At 45.8% G+C, this 12028-nt stretch overlaps 2 protein-coding genes across 5 annotated transcripts in view; one reads left to right on the forward strand and one right to left on the reverse strand.

Annotated features, from left to right (window-relative positions):
* The first annotated feature begins 299 nt into the window (after positions 1–299).
* Positions 300–4735, forward strand: KLHL34 (kelch like family member 34). The gene has a single exon (XM_084869601.1). It carries the CDS (start codon positions 771–773, stop codon positions 2727–2729), a length of 1959 nt encoding a protein of 652 aa, XP_084725727.1. The 5' UTR covers positions 300–770; the 3' UTR covers positions 2730–4735.
* Positions 4073–12028, reverse strand: part of CNKSR2 (connector enhancer of kinase suppressor of Ras 2) — a 240265-nt gene continuing 232309 nt past the window's right edge. For all 4 annotated transcript variants that reach the window (XM_084869473.1, XM_084869471.1, XM_084869470.1 and 1 more), the window contains 2 exons: positions 8905–9101; positions 4073–6513 (listed from right to left, as the gene is read on the reverse strand). In XM_084869473.1, the coding sequence (XP_084725599.1) occupies positions 6298–6513; positions 8905–9101 (413 nt within the window). In that variant the 3' untranslated portion in view covers positions 4073–6297. The remainder of the gene's footprint in view (positions 6514–8904; positions 9102–12028) is intronic.

Genomic DNA, 12028 nt, shown 5'->3' on the forward strand with positions numbered 1-12028 from the left:
AGGTCCCGGGGGAGAGGTCCTGGGCCCGGCCGCTTCCTCCCGGATCCCGGCTTTCTCGGTCCGCGGCCAGCAGCCCGGGCGCGGGGCGGGGGGCGGGGGAGGCCGCGGCCGCGCTATTCTTGTCGCGGTGAGCTACCGGCCTGTTATGAGCAGCACCCAATCACGCCTCCGACTGGCCGCGCTGACCCGCACCCCCCTCCTCCCTAATCCCCTGGGCTTTGATTTGATCCTCTGCGCGGAACAAGCTCCCCACCACCCCCTGCCCCCGCCCCATAGCCAGTTGTCCCCTGCCCTCTCGGATGCCCGCAGAACCGGTCCTCTTCATCCGCCCTCGGGAGGTCAGAGCCCTCGTCGTACTCCCGGACGCCCCGAGGCGGGCCACATCCGCGCATCGGAGCCGTCGGAGGTCCGGTACGCCCGGGAGCAGGTCCGCTCGCAGCAAGGCCCTTCCAGGTGATGGTGCGCGCCCGCTGCGGCCCCAGGCGCGCAGGTGTGGGCTCCCCAACCCGGGCCGGCGTGGGGGCTTTGGGCAATGCCCTGGCAGCCTGGGAAGCCGCGCAAGCCGAACCCTGCACCTCCCGGAACCCTCCGCGCCCCCCACCACTAGGGGCTTCTGGAAGCCGGTCCGGACCCAATTGGCTCTGAGAGGGATCGGGGGAGATCTACGAATCTGGATGAAGGATTTAAGGATTTAAGCTGAGCAGGACAAACTTGGGCCCTGAGGCTCACTGGTGGGGCCCCAGGATGCCCCAGCCCCCACCCCGGGCACCATGAGCTACTTCCTGTCTTACTGCAAAGCGCACGGCGGCACGCTGCTCACCGGCTACCAGGCCCTGCGCGCCGAGGGCTTCCTGTGCGACGTGACCTTGGAGGCCCAGGGCAGCGAGTTCCCGGTGCACCGGTCCCTGCTGGCCTGCTCCAGCGACTACTTCAGGGCCCTGTTCAAGAGCCACACGATGGAGTCCCAGGCGCGCGTGATCCACCTGCACGTGCCCTCGGCGGCCGCCCTGCAGCGCCTGCTGGACTTCATCTACACCGCCTGGCTGCCGCTCTCCCTGGACACCGTGGAGGACACGCTGGAGGCCGCCAGCTACCTGCAGGTCCCCGGGGCCCTGGCGCTGTGCGGCCGCTACCTGGAGCGCCTGCTGGCGCCGGACAACTGCTGCTTCGCGGCCAACGTGGCCGCGCGCTTCGGCCTGGCGTCCACCCTGGCCGCGGCCGAGCGCTACATCGGGCGCCACCTGCGCCAGCTGCTGGCCCGGGGCGCAGGCCCCACGGGGCTACTGGAGCTCAACCCCGGGTCCCTGAGGGCCGTGCTGGGGGCCCCCGACCTGGCGCGGGTGCCCGAGGCCCGGCTGCTGGGCCTGGCGCTGGCCTGGCTGCGCCAGGAGCCCGCGGCCGAGCGCCTGGCCCACTGCGCCGCGCTGCTGGAGCGCGTCCGCTTCGGCCTGGTCCCCGCAGATGCGCTGCGGCCCCTGTACTCGGGCTCCGGCCTGTCACTGCCCACCCGGGTCAAAGGCCTCATCATCCAGGCGCTCACCTACCACTCCGCGCCCTCCCGCCAGCCGCTGCTGCAGGGCGAGCAGACCAGCGTGCGGAGCCCGCAGACCCGCATCCTCCTGGTCGGGGGGCGCCGGGCGCGGGAGGCGGTGACCGAAGAGGTCATGGTCATGGTCATGGTCCCCCGAGGGGCGGCCAGGGGTAGGGCAGCTGCAGTGGAACCAGAGGAGGAGGAGGAAGAGCAGGCGGAGGAGGCAGAGGAGGAGGAGTGGGAGCTCACCCAGGACGTGGTGGCCTTCGACGTGTACAATCACCGCTGGCACAGCCTCACGCGGCTCCCCGCGCCGCTTGTGGGGCACAGCGTGTGCACGATCGGCAACTTCCTGTTCGTCCTGGGCGGGGAGAGCCCTTCCGGTGGAGGGGCCTCCTCCCCGAAGGCCGACGGCCCGCGAGAGGTCACGGCCCTCGTGCACCGCTACGACCCGCGCTTCCACACCTGGACGGCGGTGCCCGCGATGCGGGAGGCGAGGGCACATTTCTGGTGCGGCGCGGCGGGCGGGGGGCTGCTGGCCGTCGGGGGTCTGGGCGCGGGTGGCGAGGCGCTGGCCTCGGTGGAGATGTACGACCTGCGCCGGGACCGCTGGATCCAGGCCGGGGCGCTGCCGCGGGCCCTGCACGGCCACGCGGGGGTCGTGGGGGACCTCGGGATCGTGTACATCTCCGGGGGCAAGGCGGGGAGGGGCGAGGGCGGCGCGAGCAGCTTGAGGGACGTGTACTCCCTGGGCCCCGGGAACCGGGCCTGGAGCAAGAGGGCGCCCATGGGCACGGCCCGCTTCGGGCATCATATGGCCGCGCTCCGGGGCGCCGTGTTCGCCTTTCTGGGGCACTACGAGCCCTTCTCGGAGATCGAGCGTTACGACCCTGGCGCTGATCAGTGGACTCGGCTGCGGCCGCTGCCCTATGATCGCTTCTGCTACGGGCTGGCGGTGGTGGAGGAGACGGCGCTGCTGCTGGGCGGCGTCAAGTGGCGGGGCTCGCGCCAGGTGCCCACCCGCAACGTGGTGGGCTATGACCTCGACCTTGACCGCTGGGAGGACATCGACTGCACGCTGCCCTGGGCCTGGAGCGGCCTGCAGTGCGCGGTGCTGCAGCTCCCTGAGGGTGCTGATGATGAGACAGAGGGAGAGGCTGGAGATGCTCCAGATTTAGTGTCAGGCTTAAGGGGTTAGTGCCGTCTCAGATCCAAGGAGGAGGAGGTTGTGTCTGAGCAGGTTTACTGAGCCACGGTGGGCTTTTCCCAAGGATGGGACTCTGGTCACTGAGTGGCATCTGAAGGTTCAGGAGGCAAAAGGGGGTTTGGCCAAAGAGGAGCATTTCCCTTTAAGCTGAGAAGGGGAGACAGGAGACGTCATAGTGAAGGGCGTGTGAACCAGCTTCAGGGAGCTAGTGATTTCTCGAAATTCTCATGATGCTGGGCCAGGGATGGGCTTTCCGAACTAAAATATGACCCTATGTGTCTTCTCTTAGTTAAGGGTTTTCCTAGGTGCTAACTAGTGATTACATTTGTGCCTAACAGATTGCCAAAAAAGGGGACTATAAGAAGACCCAGAAAATAATTATAAAGGCTGTAATAAATAGTCCAAGAAAATGGCATTATCTGAATGAACAGTGACGGGAAAGTGCCTTGGTTAAATAGGGAGAAATATGATTTTATGGTCTAGAACCCTGGTTCTGCTCTAGTTTCATATAAACATGGAACTGAGAGGGGAAAATGATCTCTAAGAAAGCACCTTTTATTTTTTTTTATAGAAACAACCTGGCTTACTTGTTTTCTGTCCTTCATCCTTACTTACCCCTTGTCTGCCTTTGTGCTGAATTTAGGCAGTTCATTGCTTTTAAGTTTTATTTCAGCAACACTTAGCCATAATAATCAGACTCCTTGGTTAAGTGGAACATCTAACAAAAACGAAACTTTTATTTCTTTCACCCTTTTTAAATATATATTTTATTGATTTTTCACAGAGAGGAAGAGAGAGGGATAGAGAGTCAGAAACATTGATGAGAGAGAATCATCAATCAGTTGCCTCTTGCACACCCCCTACTGGGGATGTGCCCGCAACCAAGGTACATGCCCTTGACCAGAATCAAACCCGGGACCCTTCAGTCCCTAGGCCGATGCTCTATCCACTGAGCCAAACCGGTTTCGGCTCTTTCATCCTTTTTAAATGTTCATTCTGAAGACATGCTGTAGGTTATGTTTTAAAAATACAATTTATTTTTGTGCCCCCCCCCACCTAATTTCCCCAAAGACTCACAGAGAAAGAAAGAGGAGTAGGTGTCCCAGTTTGCGTCAAGGAAACGGGAAACCAGCTTGATTCTACAGGGGTTCAGAGAAGATGCTTGCATACGGAACAGATACTTCTGGCTTGTACCACCAGTGAAGCGGCAAAGTCAGAACTCATAACTGGGGATGGGGGAGAAGAAGTTGGGGGAAGGGAGGGCTGGTGGCTGTATGATTGCAAGACAAAGAAATATGGCAAGGACTCTGAATAAAGCAGGTGCCTTATAAGGATTCAGTAAGAGCTGAATTTATTTGACTTCAGTTTACAGCGCTGCCTCTCTCCTAGATTTGAAACTAATGCAATAAAATGTACAGAGATATAGTGTTAAAAGGTCTCTTTCATGCTAGGCTAGCCACAAGTCTTTGAAAATTCATTAGTTGAATTTTACCATGGAAAACAACACAGCTGACTTTACATAAGGAAAAGCTGCTTCGTAGCAACACAGCTCGTCTTTCTATCAACTGCTTGCTGTCTACAGGGCACACCATGGCCCCTGTATTTGTGACACATCCATCAGGTACAGATATTTTTTAAGCGAATGTACACATTTAGTCTAGTAAACATCAACAAGTCTAAATACCTGTAACAAGCACACTTCATTTTAGGACAAGAGGTTTTTTTGTTTGTTTGTTTTACATATACAAAATCCCACAAATGTGTGTCAATATCCATGCAGTAAATAAATGTTTTTACAAAGAGGTTTTTTTAAATGATAAAAATATTACACTGGACCCAAAATTCCATACAAACATGAATACGTGATTTCTCATCCATTTTGACTAAATATAGATAGGATTACTGAAAATGTGCTGAAGAAAGGCCACTTTCCTGTACAGTTGTGCAAAGTCTGCAAAACGATAGTGATTCCATGGTGGTTTCAAAAGCAAAGAAAAGAGATCCCCGCTGTGGAGTTTTTTTTTGTTTTGTTTTGTTTTTTTACTTTTTCCTCGACAGCAAAAATAAAATAAAATAAAATAAAATAAAATATTCACTGGCATATATCTGAACTCTTAGAGATGAAAGTACATTCACTGAGCTGGACAGGCAACAGTAGAAAGCTGATTAGAAGTAGAGTTTAGGATATAGAAAAGGAGGTTTCCTTTCTCCTCCCGAAAAAACAGCAAATTGGGACTTGTACGTTATGCAGCCAGACACTAAAAAGCAGCACAGTCACTGTCATGCTGGGATCACGTTTAAAAAACGAGATGCTCAGTAAGTGGAAATATATGAGGAGGACGTTTTCATAGACTTCATCCACTTTATAGAACAATTCACGAAGCCAGGAGAAAGCTCTAGAAATTGTTTCTCTCATATAATGCAAGGTAAAAGAACTCTGAATGGCCATCATCCTCTTGCTCCTCGGGAGAGAGGTACAGTTTTATTTTGCAATATTGTTTTCTATATTATAACACACATCCACCTGTAATTACACATATTTTATTTCCCTGCCTGAAGTAGAACTCTGTAAGTTTCATCAGTGGGCTAGTGGGAAAATTGGAAATGAACTGGATAGTTGGTTAATTTCCGTTTAGACCTTGTAGTTTTTTTTTTTTTTTTTTTTTTTTTTTAAGAGTTGCAGTTTAAAAGCACGAGTTTGGGCCAAGATTTCGTATATATACCTGTTAGCTGCCTTTCTGGGTGAGTTAAGTGTGTTTTAAAAAATCCACTCTCAAATTCCTCTGTACACAATCAGCATATCATCGCTACAAAAATAAAGGAAGATTTAAACCAAGAAAATAAAGCAGCTCTATCTTCAATTTTGGTCTTTGTTACAAAAACATCTTACAAAGCTTTGCCCTGATACACCGTTAAGTGTCCCCATAGATTTGGAATAGTATCCCCATTAACCAGCTTTCACAAGTTAATAGACTATTAAGACGAATATTAGATACCTGAACTTTTCTTATGTTGATGCTCTTCTTGTTTGCTTTAACTCTTTTAGGCGCGTCTACATTTCACAAAAATAAAACTACAGCTTACTTTGTGCAATGTTTAAGAAAATCCTCAGAACATTTTAATAAATATAAAAAAGGTTTAAATTCTTTCCCACCCACAAGGATGTCTGCACCTGAAAAAATGTGGATTCACTTTTGAAGTCTTATTTATATAAAATTAACTGAAAGGGAGAAAAGATGACCTTAAGATAGAAAACCGCCATTTTGTATTTTTCTACTTGAACACCATCTGTCTTCAGGATAGTCTGCAAAAGTTCATTTTAAATCATTGAAGACAGTTGTTTTTGCACATGGTAAACATAAGCTGAGCACTAATTGCATATAAAATATACAAATGCTCATTAAAGACAATGGTATTATGACCATATATGGTTTGTTTCATATAGTTTGGTAACACTGAAGTATAGCTTGTCAAGTGTCCCACACACTGACAGAAAAACTACCTTATATACTTGTTCCAAGTACCCGAAGGTACCAGATGGACTGAGGACAGAATACACTTACACATGCGTTTCAATGTAGGAATGAGTGTGTGTGAGAGAGGAAGTGATTATATCTACGTCAGAAGAAATACTTAATGGGTCATTTGAGGTGGTGTTTTGACAGATATCCAAGAAAAGATCGAGGTACATCTGCTTCCACTGTTGGAATTCTTTAGATGTCAAGTCTGGATTGTCTAGGACTTTATCAATAATGGCCACTTCCCCTTCTCTGGCCTGAAAAGCAAAAGGATTCAATAGTTAAGATGTGGACAAACGTATGTTCAAGTTTAAGATAACAAGTTAATAGGCAAAAAATTAAAAAGCCCATAAGAAATGGCTCTGGTATATCCACACTCAGTTATTTAGACTAAAATTCTAGTGTGCTTTTTTTCTACCCCCAAAGGTATGCCCTGTATTGCCTATTCTCTGTGGTTTATTTTTCCTCATTTATCATCTCTACATATGGGAACCTTCCTCGTCATGTAAGGTCCAGTTCAAATGCCTCTCATTTCCTAAAGTCTTCCTTCAACAGTTGGAAAAAATGTTCCCTCCCTCATTGATTTTCCCATAACACTTTATCGCTGCCATTGAGTGGACTTACCACATTTTGTTTTGAGGTAATTTGCCACTGTCTTTTCTCTCCTGCTAGGTGGTCAGTACCTATGTGTTATGGGTCCAAGGAAGGGGGTTGGGAAATCGAGGGAATGTTCTGCAAGAAGGGGGAAAGCTCACTCTGGACTAGCCACAACCAAGGAGTTGTTCCGGTCCTTGGGGCCTGACAGAGACAGGAGGGCTCTGACCAAGGATGTTCTGTGTCCCCCTGTGCTTGGTGAGGGGCCTGTTACAATTGCAGGAACCACATACCCAGGGTTGCTTGGGCAGTTGTCTTTCTCAAATGGGAAATTTCCATTTCCTGTGCATTTCCCCACACTGAAAAGTGTAGGGCTCTATGGTTTGTTTGTTTTTTTAACCAACAAGGGGCATTCTTTTCTTTTATAAAAATTAAATTTATTGGAGTGACATTGGTTAATAAGATCATGGGGACAAGTGGAGAGATCAACCAAAGGACTTGTATGCATGCATATGAGCCTAACCAGTGGTCACAGACAACAGGGGGATGGGGGCATGCATGGGGAGGGGTTTGGGATGGGAATGGGGGGATGAGGACAAATATGTAATACCTTAATCAAGAAAGAAATTAAAAAGATTAAAAAAGATCATACAGGTTTCACGTGTGCAATTCTATGACACATCATCTGTATATTGCCTTGTGTGCCCACCACCCCAAGTCAAGTCATCTTCAGAGGGGCATTTCCATACAGTGTTTTTTTTTTTGTTGTTTTTTTTTTTTATCATCTTTCTTTGCCCCCAGAGAGCAGAGCACAGCATCACATAGCTGGTGACTCATCAATACTCACTGAATGGAAAATACTCCTTTTTTTGGTGGGAGGGGATCTACAGAGCGTCAAAGATAGGGGTGAAGGGCTGAGAGGAAGAGGGACAGAAGCAGGTCTCTAAAATATGTGAGTCTGACCTGCTTCCAAGTGCCTGCCGGCTGTTCTGACCAGGCAGTTTAGATCTGAATGTAGGGTGAGGGGTGGAGGGTGGGTCTGGAAGGTGAGAAGGTGAAGATATCTTTGGAGTAGGATTGGTCACCAGAATTATTCTTACAAATATTATAGCTCTTTTTTAAAAACCTATAATAATAATAACAACAACAACAACAACAACAACAACAAACTTAAAAAATTGGTCATGAGGTTGTCCCACGGATTTGCGATAGCATTTGCATGAATACCAATTGAAAGCTAATTGACTGAGAACTTGACTGCCTGCTACAGGAAATGTTTTCAAATAATGCATTTTCTATTTTATCTTTTTGTTACTCATCTACGTTTCAAAATCACAAAACCTCAGCAACATACTATTTATCTGAAATATTCCCCAAAGGAGCCCTTTTGTCTGTAGGATAGTTCTCTAAACACCCCCCGCCCCCCGAGAATGTTTATTTTTTTGCCTCCTCCTTGGACTTCCTGCCTCTCTGCTCCCCTCTCCTCCGCACCTCCTCCCCAACTGGTGGGTGGCATAATAATAAGCCCAGAGACAATGTAAGAACTTGTGGAAATGTATACTAGGAAAATAACATGGGAATTGGGAACTGATAGTGTAAAGAGAACAATTATAGAATCTCTACAGAGAGCATGAATCACTATAGCTTCAGGAAATTGTCCTAAACTATCACACACCGTTTTAGCATCCACTACTGCGTTACGCACGCAATCTGTGTTCTTCTAATAGTTATATCACTTATACTACATGGCGCATTTGTCTCAGGAAAACGAAAGACAGTAATAATACCAGTCTCGCAGTTTGGGAAAAAATGATGAATCACATTCTCCTAGAACGAAGTCACATAACATTTAGTCAGTTCTTAGAGATGCTAATGAAAAGTTTAGATTATTTCCTCTTTACTAAAAGAACAGCTCAGCTTCAGCTTCTTCCTAGGTACCTATTCCCCACCTCCCTTCCCATTTTCTATTTCTTCATCTAGTGTGTCTGGTAATCACCTTTGAATTCAGGAAGGAATCTCTTGAAAGAAATGTCTCCTTCCATTTCCTATCTTACCTTTAAAGTGCTTTTGAGAATTCGCAGCCTGTGCAGTTTTTCATTCATCACAGGATCATTACATCTCTTTATGAATGATAGCTTGTATTCCATCTTGGTTGAAATGCGATGTTCTCCCAGTGGTGACAGACTGGCTTGCTCCAATGCCCTGTATAAATCTTGCAATGAGTCTCCTAACTTTTCTCCCCTACTTTCACCTGCAATGGCCAAAAAGAGAGAGAAATGAATCCAGTGTAATGAATAGTTATTTGATACTCCAGAAATCTACTAAAATATCATCTGAAAAAAACAGGATAATGAATGATTGGAAATACACTCTATTACATTAAAAAAAAATCCCAACAAACCCACAGCTGCTAGTTACACTGAGTAAGATTAGCTCAGGCAGCCGATTGTTCTAGAATGATCAAATAATAGGATGCTTTGACTTAACAAAATATGCTCTTGAGTAGCAAATCACCGTAAATATCTGGAGTCCATTATAAGTTCAAAGAATTCGAGTATAAAAGGTACACAACACAGAAACAATCCTGTACATAATTTAATATTATAAAACATTAATAAATATCCCTTAACATTATATTGGTAAGCATAGAAATATTGATTAATATGACTCTCCTGGTTTCGCAATAAACGGATTTTTACCTTTTTCCAGACTTCATAAAATGGAATGGCATTCATTGGAATTTATTTGATTATAAAAATCACCCAATAGTGTGCCATCAATTATTATTAGGTTCAATGTGACTGCCATAATAATGCTCACCACATTGTACGTATACTAAGTGATCACAAATTATCAACAATAATGCTTTCATTAAATGAAATATGGGAATAGGTTTATATTCAAATTAATCAATTTGGCACATACCAAGAGTTTGTAAGCATTTGTAAGACTTGGGAAGAAAACACTCCAAGTCTTATTCCACAATGAAATATTTTTGTGGAAAAAAAAATCTTAAGAGACTAATTCAGGAAAGAACCTCAGATCCATTTGAACAAATCACACTCCAATCTGCTCTTCAATTGCCTGAATGTTGGTGTCATATCTTTCTCAACAATGATAAACAAAGATGAACTTGGATTTCACTTCCGGTGGTAGATAGAATGAGAGATATGTCATGTTTCCTTTAACAGAGAGCCAGATTCCTCTTTGAGGAGTACTAATTGTATTGGCCCAAGGAGGAAATGTGGAATGTTGTTCATTCTATCATGATCCATGTGAATATTTTAGGCTGACATAGTTCAAAGATGCTCTGGTAATAATAGTAGTTCATATTTATATGTGCCAAGATGTAGGTAAATGCATAATGTTCATAATCCTTACAACAAAACTAAGAGTAGATATACTTGATTTTCACTTTCTAGCACGGAAGTACCTTGGTCAAGATCATAGTAACTGGTGGAGCTAGAATTCCAACTGGGCAGTCTAGCTCCAGAATCCATAATGTTAATAAGAATTTGATTCTGCCCATTTTGTTAATCATCATTTGAACTGTGTATTTAACAGTAAGTGCTAATGAATGTGTGCAGCATTCTTAAATTTTTTTAGAGTGTATCTAACACCACCACCAAAGCCCACAAACACGGTGCCTTAATTTAAAGGGATCACTTTTAGGATTAAAAAGCGTCATTGAAGTTTCATGTTCAATTTTTGGCTCTGCTGCTGAGGTCAGCCATTATGAGTAGTATGATTATTGAGTCCTGCCATTGGCAAGTGCCTTCCCTCCTTTTTATTATTGTTATCATCAGCACACGCCATTACTAACCCCATGAATTTTAACTTCCTAACAATATATCTACATGAGAACTATAATCTACAAACACAAACATCCCTTTAAATAACAGCTTTTAAATTCTCCGTTGGCTCCTCCATGAATGTTTGCAACACTTAGAAGATTCTGATGGGTGGGGGACTATACAAAAGAATAACTGCTTTGTGGGCTAAGAGCAAGATTGAAATGGGATAGGGAATTTTAATTGAGAATTGCTTGGAGCCAGCAAGGCACAAAATCGTAAGGTCATTCAGAGTACCTAAATGGAGTTGTAAGAACAAGGATACATTTGAACAGCATAATTCCATTTCATAAAAGCACAGGCCAGGGAGGGACCTGGAGGAATTATTTAGCAGGTATCATTCTTTTCGCCTCAAGGCAAGACTGCATCCAAAGCTCGATGTAATTTCATAGGGCAGAGAATGGGAGAGAAATGGGAGACCTAACAGCTGTGAATTACAGTAGTTTAGGTATCAGTGCCTGATGCATTATTAGTTTCACAGTTTTTGAAAGAAGGTGGAGAAGAAAAGGGATTCAGTTCAGAGTTGTAGCATTTAAGGGAGGCAGACTATTTTTACATAGTCAAGTTTTACTTACAAATAACCTTCTTCCATATTACCTAAAACTGTAGGGTGTATGTATTTTGTTTAAAAAACATTCTTACACAGTTTTCTTTCTCCCCAGTTCTTCAAGTTTGAGAACTACGGGGCCAGTATGAAAATTGATTTTTTAAAATAAAATTTCGATGCAGTTTTAGTTTAAGAAGGATAAAAGGCACAAGCATAGCTATTCAATAAATAAAAACAAAAAGGTCCACTCCCCCACCCCTGCCATTAAGGGGGAATAAAAGCATTCAACCAAAGGACAACACAATTCTACGAAGAACCTAGTTTGACAGATGTGAGGATAATTGAGCAGAGGTTTATCTCTGGGTAGTACATTGGAACAAGAGATCACAATGAGACGGAACACAGAGACATCTCCAAGTACAGCCATGGAGTAGCGTGGCCCCTCTTAGAGATAAGTAAGGCCCCCTCCGTTCCCCCTACACATAAACACATATGCAACATCACAAGACACAGCAGTGGGATGAGGAAAGATGAGGGATTGAGATGCCAGGCTACCACGAAATGCCACCAATCACTGAATATTTGAAGACTAGACAAAGAGTCCTTTTGTTTTCAAAGGAGGGGGGTGAGGGGCAGAGTCACATTATAAATCTGATTCACTGTGCTCCACAGTCAAAACAACACAGAACTCAACATTCAAGACAAAAACAGACCTTTATTTTCTTTTATAATTTTCAATTGGTTTCCTTGAGTGTTTTTTTTTTTCTCTCTCTCAGATGA

Source organism: Pipistrellus hanaki, assembly GCF_964339955.1.
Source record: "Pipistrellus hanaki genome assembly, chromosome: X".
NCBI classification, from domain to species: Eukaryota; Metazoa; Chordata; class Mammalia; order Chiroptera; family Vespertilionidae; genus Pipistrellus; species Pipistrellus hanaki.